The sequence below is a fragment of the Podarcis melisellensis genome (genome assembly GCF_964234715.1).
Source record: "Podarcis melisellensis genome assembly, chromosome: 10".
NCBI lineage: Eukaryota > Metazoa > Chordata > Lepidosauria > Squamata > Lacertidae > Podarcis > Podarcis melisellensis.
Window position 1 is genome coordinate 71,870,250 of NC_138542.1, and position 20,465 is coordinate 71,890,714.

The 20,465-nt window shown below is 49.1% G+C and overlaps 2 protein-coding genes across 5 annotated transcripts in view; one reads left to right on the forward strand and one right to left on the reverse strand.

Moving 5' to 3' along the window:
- The window catches only part of FLNC (filamin C), a 115,709-nt gene that overhangs the window by 58,779 nt on the left and 36,465 nt on the right, over nt 1-20,465 (forward strand). For all 4 annotated transcript variants that reach the window (XM_081926652.1, XM_081926653.1, XM_081926654.1 and 1 more), the window contains 14 exons: nt 187-313; nt 1,251-1,387; nt 2,225-2,418; nt 2,782-2,895; nt 4,020-4,163; nt 5,723-5,846; nt 8,331-8,491; nt 10,107-10,197; nt 11,110-11,279; nt 11,523-11,640; nt 13,002-13,264; nt 14,985-15,582; nt 16,663-16,836; nt 19,137-19,299. In XM_081926652.1, the coding sequence (XP_081782778.1) occupies nt 187-313; nt 1,251-1,387; nt 2,225-2,418; nt 2,782-2,895; nt 4,020-4,163; nt 5,723-5,846; nt 8,331-8,491; nt 10,107-10,197; nt 11,110-11,279; nt 11,523-11,640; nt 13,002-13,264; nt 14,985-15,582; nt 16,663-16,836; nt 19,137-19,299 (2,578 nt within the window). The remainder of the gene's footprint in view (nt 1-186; nt 314-1,250; nt 1,388-2,224; nt 2,419-2,781; nt 2,896-4,019; nt 4,164-5,722; nt 5,847-8,330; nt 8,492-10,106; nt 10,198-11,109; nt 11,280-11,522; nt 11,641-13,001; nt 13,265-14,984; nt 15,583-16,662; nt 16,837-19,136; nt 19,300-20,465) is intronic.
- The window catches only part of LOC309378669 (interferon-induced protein with tetratricopeptide repeats 5-like), a 191,789-nt gene that overhangs the window by 48,968 nt on the left and 122,356 nt on the right, over nt 1-20,465 (reverse strand). The gene's annotated exons all lie outside the window — the stretch shown is intronic.

Genomic DNA, 20,465 nt, shown 5'->3' on the forward strand with positions numbered 1-20,465 from the left:
CGTCTTATGGAGCGAAAAATACGGAAATTTATTTGGTTTTTACATATTAACATGTACAGTGGACGCTCGGGTTGCAAATGTGATCCAATTGAGCCAACCAATCGCTCGATTGGCTGGGCACTTTGTACATGCCCAGGTTCCCGTGTCCCTGCCATTCACATCTTTGCTCCCACCCCTTTTTCGCAGAAGGCACTGAGGAGCCAGTGAAAGTTCGGGACGTTGGCGACGGGGTGTACGAATGCGACTACTACCCGACTGTCCCCGGGAAATACGTGGTGTCCATCACATGGGGCGGCTATGCCATCCCAAGAAGGTAAGAAAAATGCCATCTTGGGCAGGGCACGATCCTGTGCGTGCAGAAACGGTGCCTGAGGCGAGCGAAATTTACGCTCTTGAGAATCCCGGCTGCCTTTCTTTCTCAAAGCAAGCTTCTAGCCCTCATTGATGTGAAAATATTTGGCTGGTTAATATTTCGCAGCCTGTTTAGTACCCGACAGCCTTTTTAATGCGTTTGCATGAGGGTTGTGGTTTTGTTGCTTCTGTTGTAGCTATTTATTTGTGCTTTATTTTGTATTTTTATCTTGTGAATCACCCTGAGATCTTATTATTATTATTATTATTATTATTATTATTATTATTGATACGGCAAGAGAAGAAAAAAGTGAAAACACAAATACAAGATTACACACAGGGATAACAATAGATACTGAGTTTTCTTAACAAACAGTGAGACATAAATTGGTCTTAACACTAAAGACCCAACCTCCCGTCTGTTCCATATTTCGATTTCATATAACTTTTTGCCACTGCACACTTTTAACACTATTAAACTTTTTCTTAATATATCTTAATTCTTATATCTGCCTTTCAACTATTACTGACGTTCCTCGAATGCTGCAACCGAGTTTAAACTACTATATTTCAAATATTCTTATAAACCTCCCATTTTGAAACAAATTCCTGAGATCTTTTGATGAAGGGCAGATTAGAACAACAACAACATTTCCTTGAAAAGGGAAATGTCTAGTGAAATCCTCTTAGCCAGGAGGACTAGATAATGCTCAACTCTACAATCCTATGAATTCTGCAAAATGAGAAAAATCTTTTGCACGTGTTTTTATGGAACAAGACTCGATTTGAGTTTCCTTTAGGGCGCTCGTGGATTCTAGGGTGGCTGATTCCAGCTTGCAAGACTGGCTCAAAATCTTGGTGTGGCATGGACTTAACTGTTTTTCTTTCCCACCCCACAGTCCCTTTGAGGTGCTGGTGGGTCCAGAGGCCGGAGTGCAGAAGGTCAGGGCCTGGGGCCCTGGCTTGGAGACTGGCGTGGTGGGCAAGTCGGCAGATTTCGTTGTTGAGGCAATTGGCACAGAAGTGGGCACCCTTGGTAAGTCACAGCGGGGGTAAGGTGGCTTGGGCTGGAGGCGGTGGGGGGGGCATTTCTCAGTTTTTTTTAAAAAAAACTTTATTAGTAATTTCAACATTTTATCAAAAAACATATCGTCCTTAACTCCCCCCTCCCTATTTTTCCCTCCCCAAAAACATAGCCCCCCCCCCCGACTTCCTTCAGCTCCTCTCTCTGGTTTATCAACATATGTTAGTTTCTGCATGCTACAAAACTGTAAAGGTAAAGGTAAAGGGACCCCTGACCATTAGGTCCAGTTGTGGCCGACTCTGGGGTTGCGGCGCTCATCTCGCTTTATTGGCCGAGGGAGCCAGTGTACAGCTTCCGGGTCATGTGGCCAGCAGGACTAAGCCGCTTCTGGTGATCCAGAGCGACACACGGAAACGCCATTTACCTTCCCGCTGGACTGGTACCTATTTATCTACTTGCACTTTGACATGCTTTCGAACTGCTAGGCGGGCAGGAACTGGGACAAAGCAACAGGAGCTCACCCCATCACAGGGTTTCGAACCGCCGACCTTCCGATCGGCAAGTCTAAGAGGCTTAGTGGTTTAACCCACAGAGCCACCTGCATCCCTATTCAACCCTAAAACAGCGACCATTTGTTGTTGGCAAAGGGCAGCTGGACATATAAAGGGCCCCATTACTTTCAGGAGCTTAGGGCCTCATCAAACCGAAATCCGGCCCTGGCCGTGGGATGTTAGTTTCAATTTTTCTTTTCGGTGTGCTACAGTGATGTGGGTTGTGGGCAGTCCAGGAAACCGTGGCTTGGTGATCTGCTCTCAGCCTAACCTGCCCTCTCTTTCTCTTTTTCTGCAGGCTTCTCCATTGAGGGTCCCTCTCAGGCCAAGATCGAATGCGACGACAAGGGCGACGGCTCCTGCGATGTCCGCTACTGGCCGACCGAGCCGGGCGAGTACGCCGTGCATGTGATCTGTGACGACGAGGACATCAAGGACAGCCCCTTCATCGCTCACATCCTGCCCGCCACCAACGAGTACTTCCCGGAGAAGGTAGGCACTCCCCAGCCGGGCCAGTCAGAGGTAACCTGCCTCGCCCGGCCACCGTCCGTGCCAATCGCTATCACCTTCTTTGGTTCCCTGCGAGATTCCTTGTGGATCAGAACCTGGATGGAAGGGGTAATCAGAAGAGCCTTCTTGGCCAGGCCAATGCTCTCCCTCCCCGGTCCAGCTTCCTGATCTCACAGTGGCCAAATCAGGATTCGAAAACAAGACCCCCCTCCCGTCCTGCGGTTTCCAGCAACTAGTATTCAAAATCATTTACTGCAACCTTCTGCAGACGCCTGATGGGTGTCCAACAGCACCCTGAGGTTGCTCCCACCTCCCCTAACTCCCTTCTCTGCCTCTTTGCACCAGGTAAAAGCTTTCGGTCCGGGGCTGGAGCCGGTCGGTTGCATTGTGAACAAGCCGGCAGAGTTCACCATTGATGCCAGAGGGGCAGGGAAAGCAGAACTTAAGATCTACGCCCAGGTAAGTGGCAAGCCAGGTGTACTGACGCCTCCTCTGTGTTTTGTTTTGCAAAGCTGGTCGCTCTGGGATGCTACTTCCTGAACCGACTTTGGTCCCTGACTCCCAGCATAATTGGAATTGTTAGTAGAATTGTTAGTAGAAGTGGATGGTAAATTAAAGCTGAAAACCTTTGAAGAGTTGAGAGGGAAATTAACTGACTGGTTGCAGTATCACCAGTTGCAAGATGTGTTTAGAGAGGATGTTAAAAGTAATGGATTGGCAAGTAGTAAATCAAAAATTGAGGCAGAATGGATGAGCAGTAAAAGAAAAATGCTGTCAAAAATGTATAAGATATTATTAGAGTGGAATACAAAGGATGAAAAGGTGCAAAGTGTTATGATAAGATGGGCTCAGGATTTGGAACACAATATTGATTTCGAAAGGTTTTTAAAAAATGTGGACGACTTCCAGCATAATTTCTTTTCTTTCTTCAATTTTATTTTCAAAGTTTCAAAAAGAAAACAATTTTTTTCACACACACAAACATACTTTTTTACATTAAGCCATAATTCATATCAGTACCTTTATGGGGTTCCCTGAAACCCCAAACTTCACCCCACCCCTTGGCTTCCAAAATTTGTCTTCCTTTTTTAAAGTGCATCTAATTACCTTTATCACACTTCAGTTTTATCCTTTATCATTTTAAAGCACGAGTGCTGTATCAACCCTGCGAACGTGTTTTTGTTGTTTTTTTAACTATAAATCTTTATTAGTTTAAAATACAATCATACAGTAAAGGTAAGTATACAAAATTAAGCACAAAAAAGAAGAAAAAACTTTATTGGATAAGATATGATGTTGTATAAATATGTGGTTCTTTTAATTGTCTTTTTTTGGGGTCACTTTTAAACCTTTTTGAGGTGACGAATCCCTGCAAACGTTTTTTAAATGTTTGCAGCGTTCTTTAATATATTCTTATAAAATTATGCCATTCTTTGTTGAATTTATTATCCTCTCGGGGCCTTGGTTAGCCTTGCCGTTTCCATATATGAGACTTCCAGAGTCATTTCTTTGCCGCTCCAGAAGGTGGCAGAGAGAGAGAACCCGGCAGCCTGCTGTTTACACGAGACGCCTTTTCTTTCCAGGATGCAGAAGGCGTCCCCATTGACATCAAAATCAAGGACAATGGCGACGGCACTTTCTCCTGCGTCTACGTCCCCACGAAGGCCATCAAGCACACCATCATCATCAGCTGGGGAGGAGTCAACGTTCCCAAGAGCCCCTTCCGGGTGAGTGTGGGTTTCGGCAGAGAATTGTTGGAAGGGACCCCAGGGGTCATCTAGTCTAACCCCGCTTTGCAATGCGGGAATCGCAGCTCAAAGAACCCCTGGAAAGTGATTTTGCTTCAAAACTTCCAAGGAAGGAGATTCCAGCACCTCCTGAGGAAGGCCACTGTCGGGCAGCGCTTACGGCCAGAAAGTTCTTCCTTAATGCTTAGCTGTCATCTCCTTCCTTGCAACTTCAAGCCACGGGTTCGAGTCCTACCCTCCGGAGCAGCAGAAAAACAAGCTTGCTTTATTTTCGATGGGACAGCCCTTCGGATATTTGAAGATGGCTCTCCTTTCGGTCTCCGGGTTAAACTTACCCGGCTCCTTCGACCATTCCTCATCCGGCATGGTTTCCAGACCTTTGATCATCTGGGTTGCCCTCCTCTGCGCACCTTCCTACTTGTCAATCTCCTTCTTCCTCTGTCAATCACTCCGTCTGTGGGGGGGGGGACACACCCCAGAGATAGGGAGGGGGCACTGCCCGGTGCCAAAGCGGAGACCTTGGGGGTAATTCCCCCTCCGTGAAATATATATGTTTTTATTAGCAATTTCAACATAACAACATATCAAAACATATCATATTCATTGTTTTCATTATTTTCTCCCCCTTTTCCCCACCCCCAAACCCTTCCTTCCCCCCCCCACTCTGATTTCTCAGCACGTATTATTCTCTGCATGTGAAAAAAATTATACAAATCCTTACATTATCTGTCTACCATGTTATCAATCAATCAATCAATCAATCAATCAATCAATTTGTGTATGTTTATTCAAAACCTGCCAAGGAGTCCAACTCATTTTGTTGTCCTTTTAAGTAATTTGTGAAAAGTTCCCATTCTTCTTTAAAGTCACAGTTGTCCTTGTCTCACAATTTATATGTTAGTTTAGCCAGCTCTGCGTAGTTCGTCAATTTCTCTCGCCGCTGTTCTTTTGTCGGGGTTTCCTCATTCTTCCATCCTTGTGGTATCAAGACTCTTGCTGCTGTTGTTGCACACATAAATAAATTCTTTGTTTTCCTTGGCAGGTCCCACAATCCCGAACAAAAATACTTCTGGTTTTTTTTACAAATGTAATTTTAAACATTTTTTTCAATTCATTACATATCATTTCCCAATTTTTAAAAATTTCTCAACATTCCCACCACATATGATAAAAAGTCCCTTCCTTTTCTTTACATTTCCAACATAGGTTTGACCTGGTTTTGTACATTTTTGCTATCTGTACTGGTGTTATAATAGCTTCCACTGTTGACTGACCCAGTACCTGCCCCGGACCATGGAGGCACCACTGAGCTCTGGTGGCGAATAGCAACCGGTCAAATTCTCATTTCCCACATGTTAGCCTAATTATCTTTAAACGCTCCCTAACCTTGCTGCCGCTGCCACATCTAGTGGCAGCGAGTTCCGTAAGCTAACTGCGCGATGCACTTCCCCCAAGACTGTCCTTCGCTTCTGTCCGTACAGGAAGTCACACCACTCTCCTAAACCTTTCGTGTTAATCCTCCCTCTTCTTCCCTACAGGTGGCCGTTGGCGAAGGCAGCCACCCCGACAAAGTCAAGGTCTACGGCCCTGGCGTGGAGAAGACGGGTCTGAAGGCCAACGAGCCCACCTACTTCACGGTGGACTGCAGCGAGGCAGGGCAAGGTCAGGATCCTCAGAGGAGTGTCATGACTCAAAAGGAAGCTGCTTTGATCCAGAGTCAGAGCCATTGGTCAGCCTAGCCCAATATTGTCAACACGGGCTGGCAGTATTTCTCTGGAGTCTAAGGGCAGGGAAGGTGTTCCAGGAATCTGGGGGGGCTCGATCCAGGACCTTAGCGCCACGGTGCTCAGCTGGTTAGTTTCCAGGGGGTTCTTCTGGGTCGTCCTGCCTTAGGGGTCATCTGGTCCCCATCAGCTGTTAGAATAATCAAATCTTAGAGTTCGGGACCCCAGGGGTCATCTAGTCCAACCCGCATGGATGGCTAAAACATCCATGACAGACGGCCGTCCAACCTCTGCTTAAAAACCTCTAAGGGAAGGAGAGTCCTGAGGGAGCCTGTTCCACTATTCTCTGGGTCTTTGTTCTGATTTCAAGAAGGGTTGCGTTGCTATTGATATGATTTAATATCAATATCACTGCTTTTTCTGGGGGTATGCAGGGGTACACAAACCCCTAAACATTTTGTGAACCTAAGTTTGGCCTCACTGAGAAGCAATATTTCAATATGAGTAGGAAAATGAGGGGACGCGGATGGCGCTGTGGGTTAAACCACAGAGCCTAGGACTTGCCGGTCAGAAGGTCGGCAGTTCGAATCCCCGTGAAGGGGTGAGCTCCTGTTGCTCGGTCCCAGCTCCTGCCAACCTAGCAGTTCGAAAGCACGCCAGAAAGTGCAAATAGATAAATAGGTACCACTCTGGCGGGAAGGTAAACAGCGTTTTTGTGCGCTGCTCCGGTTCGCCAGAAGCGGCTTAGTCATGCTGGCCACATGACCCGGAAGCTGTACTCCGGCTCCCTCGGCCAATAAAGCGAGATGAGCGCCACAACCCCAGAGTTGGCCGCGACTGGACCTAATGGTCAGGGGTCCCTTTATCTTTAGGAAAATGAGAGTACCCCTGAACATTGTTTTTAAAGAAAAAAAGCACTGATTAATATTAGTTTATCTATTACCCGCCCTTAAGCCTAAGGTCTTGCAGCAGGGTCACAACTTTAAAGGTAAAGGTAAAGGGACCCCTGACCATTAGGTCCAGTCGCGAATGACTCTGGGGTTGCGGCGCTCATCTCGCTTTACTGGCCAAGGGAGCCGGTGTTTGTCCGCAGACAGTTTTTCCGGGTCATGTGGCCAGCATGACTAAGCCGCTTCTGGCGAACCAGAGCAGTGCACGGAAACGCTGTTTACCTTCCCGCTGGAGCAGGATCTATTTATCTACTTGCACTTTGACGTGCTTTCGAACTGCTAGGGTGGAAGGAGCTGGGACCGAGCAATGGGAGCTCACCCCGTCGTTGCGGGGATTCGAACTGCTGACCTTCTGATTGGCAAGTCCTAGGCTCTGTGGTTTAATCCACAGCGCCACCCATGTCCCGGTCAACTTTCAAACGCAGTATTAAAAACAACTTCCAATCGCAAATGTAAGGTGGGTCCTAAAAGCATGTACGAATACAGTAGCACCTCGGCTTATGTTACCCTCAGGTAATGTAAACTTTGGGTTGCGAAAGAGGCAAACCCAGAAGTGTTTCGTCCGCACGGCATGCGCAGAGGCGTTCTACCAGGCCATGCGCATGCGCAGAAGTGGTCCCCATGGTTCCGGAAACCTTGGGACCCGATGGGAGCTCTGGAACGGGTCCCATCCACAACCAAAGGTACCACTGTACAGTGGTGCCCCGCAAGGCGAATGCCTCGCAAGACGAAAAATGCGCTAGACGAAAGGGTTTTCCATTTTTCAATGCGCTTTGCAAGTTGAATTTCCCTATGGGCTTGCTTCGCAAGAAGAAAACGTCTTGCGAGTCTTGCGATTTTTTTCCGCTTTCCCCCCTTTTTCTAAGCCGCTAAGCCTTTAATAGCCGCTAAGCTGCTAAGCCGCTAATAGCGCTAATCCGCTAAGCCGCTAATAGGGTTGCTTCGCAAGACGGAAAAACCACTAGACGAAGAGACCCGCGGAACGGATTATTTTTGTCTTGCAAGACACCACTGTACAGATGTACCTCTGAAGTCAAACAGAATCTGTTCCTGAAATCTGTTCAACTTCCAAAATGTTCGGAAACCAAGGCGTAGCTTCCGATTGGTTTCAGGCACGCCAGAAACAACAGCTGAAGCCGCGCCCGATGTTCGGCTTCCAGAAAAACGTTCAAAAACCAGAACACTCACTTTTGGTTTTCCATCGTTCGGGAGCTGGAACGTTCGACTCCCAAGGCGTTTGGGAGCCGATATACGACTGTAATAATAATGCCAATGATAATACAATGAAGGTAGAATAATGGAATCATAGGATTTTGGGCTGCAGGAGGATCAAGGGTGGGGCTTAGGGAGGCGGTTTCTGTAGGGCCTGGCCACCCTTGACCATTTGAGACCAGCACCTCTGGGTGCAGACCAGAGCTTGGCCGCCTTTGGCGCATCTCATTTGTCATGCGCCTCCTTGGCTGTCTTTGCAGGGGACGTGAGCATCGGTATAAAATGTGCCCCCGGCGTTGTGGGACCGGTGGAAGCCGACATCGACTTTGACATCATCAAGAATGACAACGACACCTTCACTGTCAAATACACCCCACCTGGTCCTGGGCGCTACACCATCATGGTCCTCTTTGCCAACCAGGTAAAAGGAAGCGAAATGGGCTTAATTCCTGGTGGAATCACTGGTAGGCTTAGAGCATGGGCCAGCAACCTTTTTCAGCAGGGGGCCGGTCCACCGTCCCTCAGGCCATGTGGGGGGCCGGACTATATTTTTTGGGGGGGAATGAACGAATTCCTATGCCCCACAAATATCCCAGAGATGCATTTCAAATAAAAGGACACGTTCTACTCATGCAAAAACACGCTGATTCGCCGACCATCTGCGGGCCAGATTGAGAAGGCGATTGGGCCGCATCCAGCCCCTGGGCCTTAGTTTGCCTACCCATGCTCCATGGCATGTGGTCATTCATCTTGTCCTTGCAGGGCCAGATTTAGGTCTGATGAGGCTCTCAGCTCCTGAAGGTCATGAGGCCCTTGATAAGTCCAGCTGTCCTTTGTCAACAACAAATGGTCGCAGATTTTTGTGTTGAATATATGCTATATAGTAATTGGTGGACCTCATTGGTATCTCAAGCCATTTGCACATGTTGCAGTGCACCCAGTCCATGCAGAATGTGGGCACCCTATATATAGAAAGGAGCAAACCAGGGATATTTTAGGGAACAGGCGAGCAGGGGCCATGACTTACATCATAGGAGCCTACACAACACAAAACACACTTGCTGTATGTAGGTTTTATTAAATTTGTTTTTTGTCTTAGATTTCGGGAATGTACATCCAGTTTCCCCCCTTTAAATTTTTGTTTTAAAATATTACTTATTTTGACATGCATACAGAACAATAACATACAGACACTTAAGAAACAAACAAACAAATAGAAAAAAAGAATAAACACAAAAAGAAAGGAGGTATACAGAGAATATATGAGTAAACACTGCTCTAAAAGATTGCATGCTGAGATGTTTGGACTAAACGCGTAAAGCTGATCTCGAATATATTAAAGTATAACAAGGGCCAGCAACCTTTTTCAGCCGTGGGCCAGTCCATCGTCCCTCAGACCATGTGAGGGGCTGCACTATATTACTGGGGAGGAAATGAACGAATTCCTATGCCCCACAAATAACCCAGAGATGCATTTTAAATAAAAGCACACCTTTGTAAAAACACGCTGATTCCTGGACCGTCTGTGGGCCGGATTTAGAAGGCGATTGGGCCAGATCTGGCCCCCCGGGCCTTAGTTTGCCTACCCCTGAAGTATAATAAAAGAAGTAAGTTACTGACACATGAATTGCAATGCAAATAATAACCTTAAAGTAATAAAAATGATGAGCACTGGTGGAGGGAAATTGCAAGGGCATATTACCACTCACCCATTTTCCTTTAAAAAAAATTTGGGGCCCCCAAGAGAGTGGGGCCCTAAGCTATAGCTTGCTTAGCTTACATGTAAATCCCGCACTGATTATGGCGACACAGGCGATCCCAGATTCCTCTCCTCAGCACCTGGGCAATCTTAAGCGCTGGACACCCCTTTTTTCTGAAGATAGGTGTGGGGGGGGGGCGGATACCTGGAAGGAGAGAGGGGCGTCTCCACCTGTTCCTGTAGCCAGAGGCCAAAGGGTAGATAGAGCGCATGATCTTGCGGGCGAGAGCTGTGATCTTTGCTCATCCCGTTTCTCTCCTTGGCTCCCCTTTTCCAGGAGATCCCCATCAGCCCTTTCCACATCAAGGTGGACCCGTCGCACGATGCCACCAAGGTTAAGGCAGAGGGTCCTGGACTCAGCCGGACAGGTGAGCAGCGGCCAAGGAGAGGTGGGGAAGAGTGGGAGTCCCACCCCAAAACATCACCTGCAAGAGTGCAGCCCCGCCTAGAGATGTCATGGGGACCAGGGACGATATGATATCTTTATTGTCATTGTCCCATGCAGAACAGCAAAATTGAAAATCTACATAAAACATTCAAAACCCAACAAGCCTGCTATCCCAGCTATCCCAGCCTGGTTAGCCCCCCAAAAAACTCTGATACCCCATTTTTAAATACAATGTACTCCCATACAGACTACTGTAAAGGTAAAGGGATCCCTGACCGTTAGGTCCAGTCGCAGACGACTCTGGGATTGCGGCGCTCATCTCGCTTTACTGGCCGAGGGAGCCGGCGTACAGCTTCCGGGTCATGTGGCCAGCAGGACTAAGCTGCTTCTGGCGAACCAGAGCAGCACATGTAAACGCCGTTTACCTTCCCCTCCGGAGCGGTACCTATTTATCTACTTTGCACTTTGACGTTCTTTCGAACTGCTAGGTTGGCAGGAGCAGGGACAGAGCAACGGGAGCTCACCCCGTCGCGGGGATTCGAACCGCCGACCTTCTGATCGGCAAGTCCTAGGCTCTGTGGTTTAACCCACAGCACCACCCGCGTCCTATTATGATATATTTTTGCTAGTTTTACAGGGGTCAAGTACCGTCTATACATCATTTTCATAATATTTTCCTTTAACACCGTACATGCAGTGAACTTGATCCCTTTCCTCCACAACCTTTCCCAGTCTTCAAACATTATATGATGGCCCCTTAAGCCTCAGTTCAGGAAGCTGCAGGTTCAGCAGAGAAACTATGGGGGGCCACTCTCCTTGGTTTCCTGCAAGGGGGGAAGACTGATGCCAGAGAACTGAGGGTCTCTGTCCCGCTATGGCCTTTCCTTCTCAGGTGTGGAGGTTGGGAAGCCCACCCACTTTACGGTCTTCACCAAGGGGGCTGGCAAAGCCAAGCTGGACGTCCACTTTGCTGGCGCCACCAAGGGAGAGGTTGTGCGGGACTTTGAGATCATCGACAACCACGACTACTCCTACACCGTCAAGTACACGGCCGTGCAACAGGTGAGTTGGACCGCGTGCCCCCCGCCCTCTGTCTAGTGTACTCCCCAGCCATGGTGTCTAGCAGCCATGGAGAGCCTCTCTTTCGAAGCCACCCAAATTGGTGCCTCATGTGGCAGGGAGTTCCGCCATTTGGCTGTGCCCCGAGTTGGCGATGCAGAACACCACGCTGTTTAAGGCGAATTCAGTACCCATCCCATATCCTTTCGCATGCCTGACGCAGATCTCTTCTCTCCTGTGACTTAGGGCAACATGGCGGTGACTGTGACGTACGGCGGGGACCCCATTCCCAAGAGCCCCTTCCCGGTGAACGTGGCACCGCCCCTCGACCTCAGCAAGGTCAAAGTGCAAGGGCTCAACAACAGTAAGTGGGGCCAAGGGGTCAAGGGTGGGCAGTGACCAGCAAGGGTCAGCTTCGGATTGGGGAGGCTGGTTCTGTGCCCTTATGGATGATTGGCACTCCAGTGTGACTTGACTGCCAATGCTGGAAAATCTTAAATAAACTTTAGGCTCCTCCCCTTTGACCTTGAAGTCTACCCCCCCCCGCCTTTTCCTACACAGCTGATCTGGGATGAATGTAGAGTTCAGAAAAACAGGGGAGATAAAATACTCACCCAAAGCTCATATGACCCTTTATATACTTCGGATTAAGCCTCGCTGGTATAAATGGGGTTTACTGTTATGTAAACAGTCCGTTTTGGACTCACAGCTGTCCATGGAGGCGCAGGTAAATTCTGTGTCCAGGGCAGCTGTCTACCAGCTCCATCTGGTACGCAGGATGAGACCCTCCCTGCCCACAGACTGTCTTGCCAGAGTGGTGCATGCTCTGGTTATCTCCCGCTTGGACTACTGCTCTAAGTGGGGCTACCTTTGAAGGTGACCCGGAAACTACAACTAATCCAGAATGCAGCAGATAGACTGGTGACTGGGAGCGGCCGCCAGGACCACATAACACTGGTCCTGAAAGACCTTCATTGGCTCCCAGTACGTTTCCGAGCACAATTCAAAGTGTTGGTGCTGACCTTGAAAGCCCTAAACGGCCTCGGCCCAGTATACCTGAAGGAGCGTCTCCACCTCCGTCGTTCAGCCCAGACACTGAGGTCCAGCACCGAGGGCCTTCTGGCAGTTCCCTCCCTGCAAGAAGCTAAGCTACAGGGAACCAGGCAAGGGCCTTCTCGGTGGTGGCACCTGCCCTGTGGAATGCCCTCCCACCAGATGTCAAAGAGATAAACAACTACCTGACATTTAGAAGACATCTGAAGGCAGCCCTGTTTAGGGAAGCTTTTAATGTTTAACAGACTATTGTATTTTTAATATTTGGTTGGAAGCTGCCCAGAGTGGCTGGGGAAACCCAGCCAGATGGGCAGTGTACAACTAATAAATTAAAATTATAATATATTATTATAATTATGCTTTGGGTTGAGCTGCCTGGCATAGGTGCCAACTCCCTGGGGCCCCGGGTGCCCGAGCACCCACAAAATTCCCCATGAAAGGAACCGGGCACCCACAAATTTGAGTGCCAGGGTCTTGCACGCTGCATGGCAGCCACAGTCACGGGGCCAAGTTGGCAGTCCTGGTAAACGTAGCAGCTCATGTCTAGCCAGTTTTCTCTCGTCCGGCTGCTGAGGTCCTGCAAAGGCACTGTGCTCCACTCTCTTATGGCTAAAACCCTCTTGTCTTCCTAATGTCCCTCTCCCAACTAACTCTTTCCCGCCCTCCCCGCAGAGGTGGACGTGGGTCGCGACCAGGAATTTGCCATCAACACGAAGGGAGCCGGGGGCCAAGGGCAGGTGGACGTGAAGATCAGCTCGCCCTCCCGCCGCCCCATCCCTTGCAAGGTGGAGACGGGCAGCGCCAACGACATCCACACTGTGAAATACATGCCGCCTGAGGAGGGACCCTACAAAGTGGACATCACCTACGATGGGCACCCCGTGCCGGGCAGCCCTTTTGCTGTCGAGGCCGTCATGCCCCCAGACCCGTCCAAGGTGAGCACAGAGGGTAGATAGGGGTCTAGATCAGGGGTCAGCAGACTTTTTCAGCAGGGGGCCGGTCCAGTGGCGTAGCGTGGGGGGTGCAGGAGGGCCGGCCGCACCGGGCGCAATATCTGGGGGGTAGGGTTAGGGGGCGCAAATCCATGGGTTAGGGGGTGCAAATTACTTGCCTTGCCCCGGGTGCAGACAACCCATGCTATGTCACTGGGGCGGTCCACTGTCCCTCAGACCTTGTGGGGGGGGCCGGACTATATTTTGGAAAATGAACGAATTCCAATGCCCCACAAATAACCCGGAGATGCATTTTAAATAAAAGGACACATTCTACTCATGTAAAAACACCAAATATGAATGAAAAAGTGCACCTCACCACTGAGACCGTTCCATTGTAACTCTCCAACCTCCCGAAATTTCAACACCTTTTGCGATCGTTACACCCTTTTCTGTTTTAACAGTACGAATTCTGCAAACACCCTCCGTATCGCCTGAAAATCATTACTCCCGCATATTCCCTGTCTTACTTTAATGGCACATGTTAATTGATCATATATATATATAACATATTTTCAATAATCACTTCACATAATTTCATATCTTATACAATTATTTGACTTCCATCAGTCACATCTGAAAATTTCCGAATCTTTCCCACTTCATTTACATTTCTTAATTTCAGTATTACTTTTAATTATCTTAACTAATGACTCTCCTCATAGCCTTCCTTGCAATATTTCATACGTTCCTTCTTAGAAAACTTCTTGTAATCCTGCTACAAACTTCGGCAGCACATATACTAAAATTGGAATGGTACAGAAAAGATTAGCATGGCACATGTTAATTTATCGTTAATAGCTATATCTCACACCTCTTTGTACCATTCTTCCATTTTAGATTCTGCTTGCCCCTTCCACTGCCTAACTATCATAATTTGTGCAGCTGTCAATCAATTTGTGAGCAAGTCCTTCCTAGCCTGTGAACCTTCCACCCCGTCGTAGATTGATAACATGCTACCCATATGGCTTGCCCCGTGGAGGACCTTAAGGTCCACAAATGACAACTTTTTGCAGGTCCCAGGTCACAAGGTGGTTAGGTTGGTCTCGACTAGGGCCAGGGCCTTTTCAGTACTGGCCCCGACGTGGTGGAACGCTCTGTCCTGAGAGACCAGGGCCCTGCGGGACTTGACATCTTTCCGCAGGGCCTGCAAGACGGAGCTGTTCCGCCTGGCCTTTGGTTTGGACTCAGTCTGACCCTTATGTTTCCCTCCCCTTATGGTCTTGATCTATGGGCTACTATTAAAATGAGGCTGCATTTTAAACTGCAATTTAACCTGTATTTTAAATTGCACCCTCCATTATGTTTTTACTGTAATTTTACTGGTGTTAGCCGCCCTGAGACCAGCTCTGGCCGGGGTATAAATAAAATTATTTATTATTATTATAAGACAGTGGTACCTCAGGTTAAGTACTTAATTCATTCCGGAGGTCCATTCTTAACCTGAAAATGTTCTTAACCTGAAGCACCACTTTAGCTAATGGGGCCTCCCGCTGCTGCCGCGCCGCCGGAGAATGATTTCTGTTCTCATCCTGAAACAAAGTTCTTAACCTGAAACACTATTTCTGGGTTAACGGAGTCTGTAACCTGAAGCGTATGTAACCTGAGGTACCACTGTATCTGAGTTACTAACCCTGCCCCAATCCCGTTTGCTCCCTTCCAGGTGTGCGCCTATGGCCCTGGGCTGAAGGGTGGTTTTGTGGGGAAGCCAGCCCCCTTCACCATCGACACCAAGGGGGCTGGCATGGGGGGCCTGGGTTTGACGGTGGAGGGTCCATGCGAGGCCAAGATTGAGTGCCAGGACAACGGCGACGGCTCCTGCTCTGTATCCTACCTGCCCACCGAGCCCGGCGAGTATGCCATCAACATCCTCTTTGCGGACGCCCACATCCCCGGCTCGCCCTTCAAGGCGGACATCAAGCCCGTCTTCGACCCGTCCAAGGTGACGGCCAGCGGGCCCGGCCTGGAGCACGGCAAGGTGGGTGAGGTGGCGACCTTCATGGTGGACTGCTCCAAGGCGGGCGAGGCCGAGCTCACCATCGAGATCATATCGGACTCGGGCGTCAAGGCCGAGGTGCTCATCCAGAACAACAGCGACGGCACCTACAGCATCACCTATATCCCATCCTTCCCGGGCACCTACACCATCACCATCAAATACGGCGGGCACCCCGTCCCCAAGTTCCCGGCGCGCGTCAACGTCGACCCCGCGGTGGACACCAGCAACGTCAAGGTCTTCGGGCCGGGAGTGGAGCCGAGAGGTATCCTTTGCGGGATCGTGGAATTGCAGAGTTGTAAGGGACCACAAGGGACGCGGGTGGCGCTGTGGGTTAAACCACAGAGCTGATCAGAAGGTCGGCGGTTTGAATCCCCACGACGGGGTGAGCTCCTGTTGTCTGGTCCGTGCTCCTGCTAACCTAGCAGTTTGAAAGCACATCAAAGTGCAAGTAGATAAATAGGTACCACTCTGGCGGGAAGGAAAAGTTGCTCGCGTTTCTGTGAGCTGCTCTGGTTTGCCAGAAGTGGCTCAGTCATGCTGGCTACATGACCCGGAAGCTGTACGCCAGCTCCCTCGGCCAATAAAGCGAGATGAGCACTGCAACCCCAGAGTTGGCCACGACTGGACCTAATGGTCAGGGGTCCCTTTACCTTAAGGGACCACAGGGGGCATCCAGTCCTACCTCCTTGTCAGGGGCTGGACTGAGGAGGAATGGTGGGAACCGCCCCCCCTTCTCTTGAACCTTCCCAAGGGCAGGAGCACAGTATGGATTTAGAACAGTGGTTTGCAGAGGGGCACAGTTCAGAAGGCAGTAGCTGGGAAATACCGGATGGGGAACAGATAGAAGAGGAAACACCGGGAGGGAGAGAGCTGGCAGATTCAGCGTCTTTGGACAACATTCTTGACCACCACCCCTTCGCCTAAGACTAGATGGACTGTGAGAGTGATAGAACAGAGAGCAACAAGCTCAGATTACTCGACATAGGAGTGAGGTAGATTAATGGGGATGTAGGGGGTAAAACTTTACTGGGAGCAACGCCAATTCTAGAGGGATATGCATTCCTTTGTCTCTCACTGTGATTATTAAAGAAACTAATGGGTAATAACACTCCTTTCGTTTGATCTGCTTATTCACTGCCACCGGGGAAGGGATCGGTTTCCCTGAAGCCTGACACCTCTACAGGATTCCAAGGCAGGGATCTTTCGCCCAACATTCAGTTCGAACCCATTGAGCTCGTATTTTTATGCTGTGAACTGTCCCGAGATCTACGGACAAAGGGTGGTCTGCAGACTCAGTAAACAAAATAAAGAGAAATAACATCTATTGCCCACATCTCCCCAGGTGTTCTGCGTGAGGTCACCACCGACTTCACAGTTGATGCCCGCTCGCTGACCAAGACCGGGGGCAGCCACACCAAGGTGCGCGTCATCAACCCCTCGGGCGCCAAGACGGACACGTACGTCACCGACAACGCGGATGGCACCTACCGTGTCCAGTATACCCCCTACGAGGACGGTAAGAATCTCCTGGTCTCCCTCCACCTCTAATCTCCTTCCACCCCCTGATGGCTCGTGCCAGGCAGGCCTTGGCCAGCCAGGTGACCACCAGATGTTTTGGACTGCAATTTGCATCTGTTTTAGCCAGTCCAGCCATTTTGGACAACAAATCCCATCGGGCTCAGGGCCATATGGCTGCCCTGGTTGATTTTCCAAAAGTAACAGAATTTTTTTTAAAAAAAACACAATACCAATACCAAAACAAAACACAATGCTTGACTTCCCTCCCCTCCCCTTCTTGGTTCCGTTATTTTATACTTGTTCACGCACGTCAATAACACCATTTTTAAAACCTTCTTCATCTTATTACAAATGACTTTAAAAAGTTCTACTGATGTTAAGACCTGTACATACAGCCTAAAAAAATGCATTGAGCATTTGCCCTTTTTTATATAAACTCAAAGTCTCTCCTTCTTGGGCTTCAAAAATATCTGGTTTTTCCTGCATAGTTCAGTAGTTTACCTCCCTCGCCCTGACCTCACCACAGTGATCCACATGACGGTCACCTCCAGGCTTGACTATTGTAACTCACTCTCCGTGGGGCTGCCCTTGAAACTGACCCAGAAACTCCAGCGGGTGCAGAATGCTGCGGCAAGACTCCTTATGGTGTCCTTGCTGTGGGATCACATTCATCCAGTGCTTTACCAGCTGCACTGGCTCCCGGTGGAATACAGGATCAGGTTCAAGGTGCTGGCTTTAACCTTTAAAGCCCTATATGACCTGGGACCCTTGTACCTACGGGACCACCTCTCCTGGTATGCCCCACGGAGGACCTTATGGTCTGCAAACACTCTGAAGATCCTGGGCCCCAGGGAAATTAGACTGGCCTCGACCAAAGCCAGGGCCTTTTCGGCCGTGGCCCCCATCTGATGGAATGCTCTGTCACAAGACACTAGGGCCCTGCGGGAATTGACATCTTTCCGCAGGGCCTGTGGAGCTGTTCTGCCAGGCCTTTGGCCAATGCCCGGTCTGACCTATTTCCTTTTGTATAAGAACAAGCATGAACGAGGCCTCCCAGCCTGTTCACAGGTCCTTATAAATATATACGATCAGTGAAAACAGTTGATCCTGGCAAGTATTAACTGCTCTCAGCCTTAACCTGATAACTGCCATTTGTCCAGATTTTAATTTGTCTGAATTTTAAGAAGTATTTTAATTAATTGATGCCTGTTTTTATGTATACAGTGGACACTCGGGTGGCGAACGTGATCCGTGCAGGATGCACGTTTGCAACCCACAGTGGTGCATCTGCACACGAGTGGGTTGTGATTCGGTGCTTCTGCACATGAACAAAGCGCGATTTAGCGCTTCTGCGCATGCGCGACCCCGAAACCCAGAAGTAACCCATTCTGGTACTTCCGGGTTTCGGCGGTCCGTAACCCGAAAAAACGCAACTTGAAGCGTCTATAACCAGAGGTATGACTGTACTGCGTTATTTGTATGATGTTAGCCGCTCTGAGCCTGGCTTTGGCTGGGGAGGGCAGGGTACAAGTAAAATTTATTATTATTATTATTATTATTATTATTATTATTATTATTATTTAGTTAGTTTTGCCAATCTTCTTTGGCGGAGGCTTCTTCTTTATGTAGGGGGCTGTCTGGTCTTGGCCTGGCATCCAATCTCAGACGCAGGAACAAAGTGTCCTGCTTTACAGGACCACCTCTCCTGGTCCGCCCTGTAGAGGACCTTAAGGTCCATGAATAACCATAGTTTAGAGGTCCCTAAGGAAGTCAGACTATCCTCCCCCAGGGCCAGGGCCTTCTCAGTGGTGGCTCTGACCTGGTGGAATGCTCTGTCCCAGGAGACCAGGGCCAGGAGGATTTAACCTCCTTCCACCGGGCCTGTAAGAGCTATTCCTCCTGGCTTTTAATTTGAATCCAGCCTGATCTTTTATTTTCCTTTTCTTCCTGCCCCCTCCCCTTTTATGAAGATCACCCGCTCTGAGACCCCACAGCTAATTCTCCCCTGGCCTCCTCGCTGGCCCAAGTAGGACTATTTCTGCCAGCTAGCCCTGGGGATTACCTAATGCTTATTAAATTGATTTTTGAATTTTATTGTTATTCATGTTTTTATACTGCTTTTTATGCTGATTTTACAAGTGTTTTAAATTTGTTGTTAGCCGCCCTGAGCCCGGTTTTTGAACCAGGAAGGGCAGGGTATAAATAAAAAAAATATTATTATTAATTATTATTAAAGAGTCAACTTCCTCGCTTACTCAGAGTGATTTATCGCTTGTGCCCGACTCTCGCCCTTCTCAGGTGTGCACCTGGTGGAAGTCACCTACGACGACGTCCCCGTCCCCAAGAGCCCCTTCCGAGTGGGGGTCACCGAGGGTTGCGACCCCAGCCGTGTCCGAGCCTACGGCCCCGGGCTCGATGGGGGGCTGGTGAACAAAGCCAACCGCTTCACGGTGGAGACCAGGTAGGCGCAGCCTTCATCTTGGGGGGGCAAGCAAGGGGGTGGCGGTTGTTGTAAAAAAAAAAATTGCCCTTTTCCCTTATGGGGTACCCAAGAGCCCATATAGAGTCCTTACATAGGTTCCCTATTGGTAGGAGAAAATAACAGAGGGCAACCAGAGAATATTGAGAAGCAAAGCAGCTAGTAAGCCTGATCTTTATTGATCTGTTGCAACAGGGTCCCCACTCCCCACACGCAGGAGGGAGGAGGAACCCAGAACAATGGCACGCAAGGCCTTATAAAGACTTTCGAAATTGCCACCCTGTAGATCAAGACCACCCGCAGAAACATCATACATACATCACAGAAGGGGTGTAACCTAAGACCACCCTTCAGATACATCAGAGAAAAGGAGGTCTACAACAGAAATCTGAGTGCATTGTTTACCTTCTGTCTGGCAGGTTACCTGTTAATGGTTACCTGTTAATTGATAGCCTGGGGAGTCTGGCCAGTCTTTCGTAATGACAAATACTTAGTTCCTGAGCCAGGTCACAGGAACCGAGAACAATGGCGTGCAAGGCCTTATAAAGACTTTTGAAATTGCCACCCTGTAGATCAAGACCAGGGACGCGGGTGGCGCTGTGGGTTAAACCACAGAACCTAGGACTTGCCGATCGTAAGGTTGGCAGTTCGATTCCCCATGACGGGGTGAGTTCCCATTGTTCAGTCCCAGCTCCTGCCAACCTAGCAGTTCGAAAGCACGTCAAAGTGCAAGTAGATAAATAGGTACCACTCCGGTGGGAAGGTAAACGGCGTTTCCGTGCGCTGCTCTGGTTTGCCAGAAGCGGCTTAGTCATGCTGGCCTCATGACCCGGAAGCTGTACACCGGCTCCCTTGGCCAATAAAGCGAGATGAGCGCCGCAACCCCAGAGTCGTCCGCGACTGGACCTAATGGTCAGGGATCCCTTTACCTAGATCAAGACCACCCCCAGAAACATCATACATACATCAGAGAAAAGGCGGTCTAAACAGAAATTTGAGTGCATTGTTTGCCTCCTGTGTGGCAGGTTACCCGTTAATGCTCACTTGATTGGATACCTTGGGGAGCCTGGCCAGTCTTTTGTAATGATAAATACTTAGTTTCTGAGCCAGGTCACAGGCTCACACCCTATTCAAACACAGACATACCC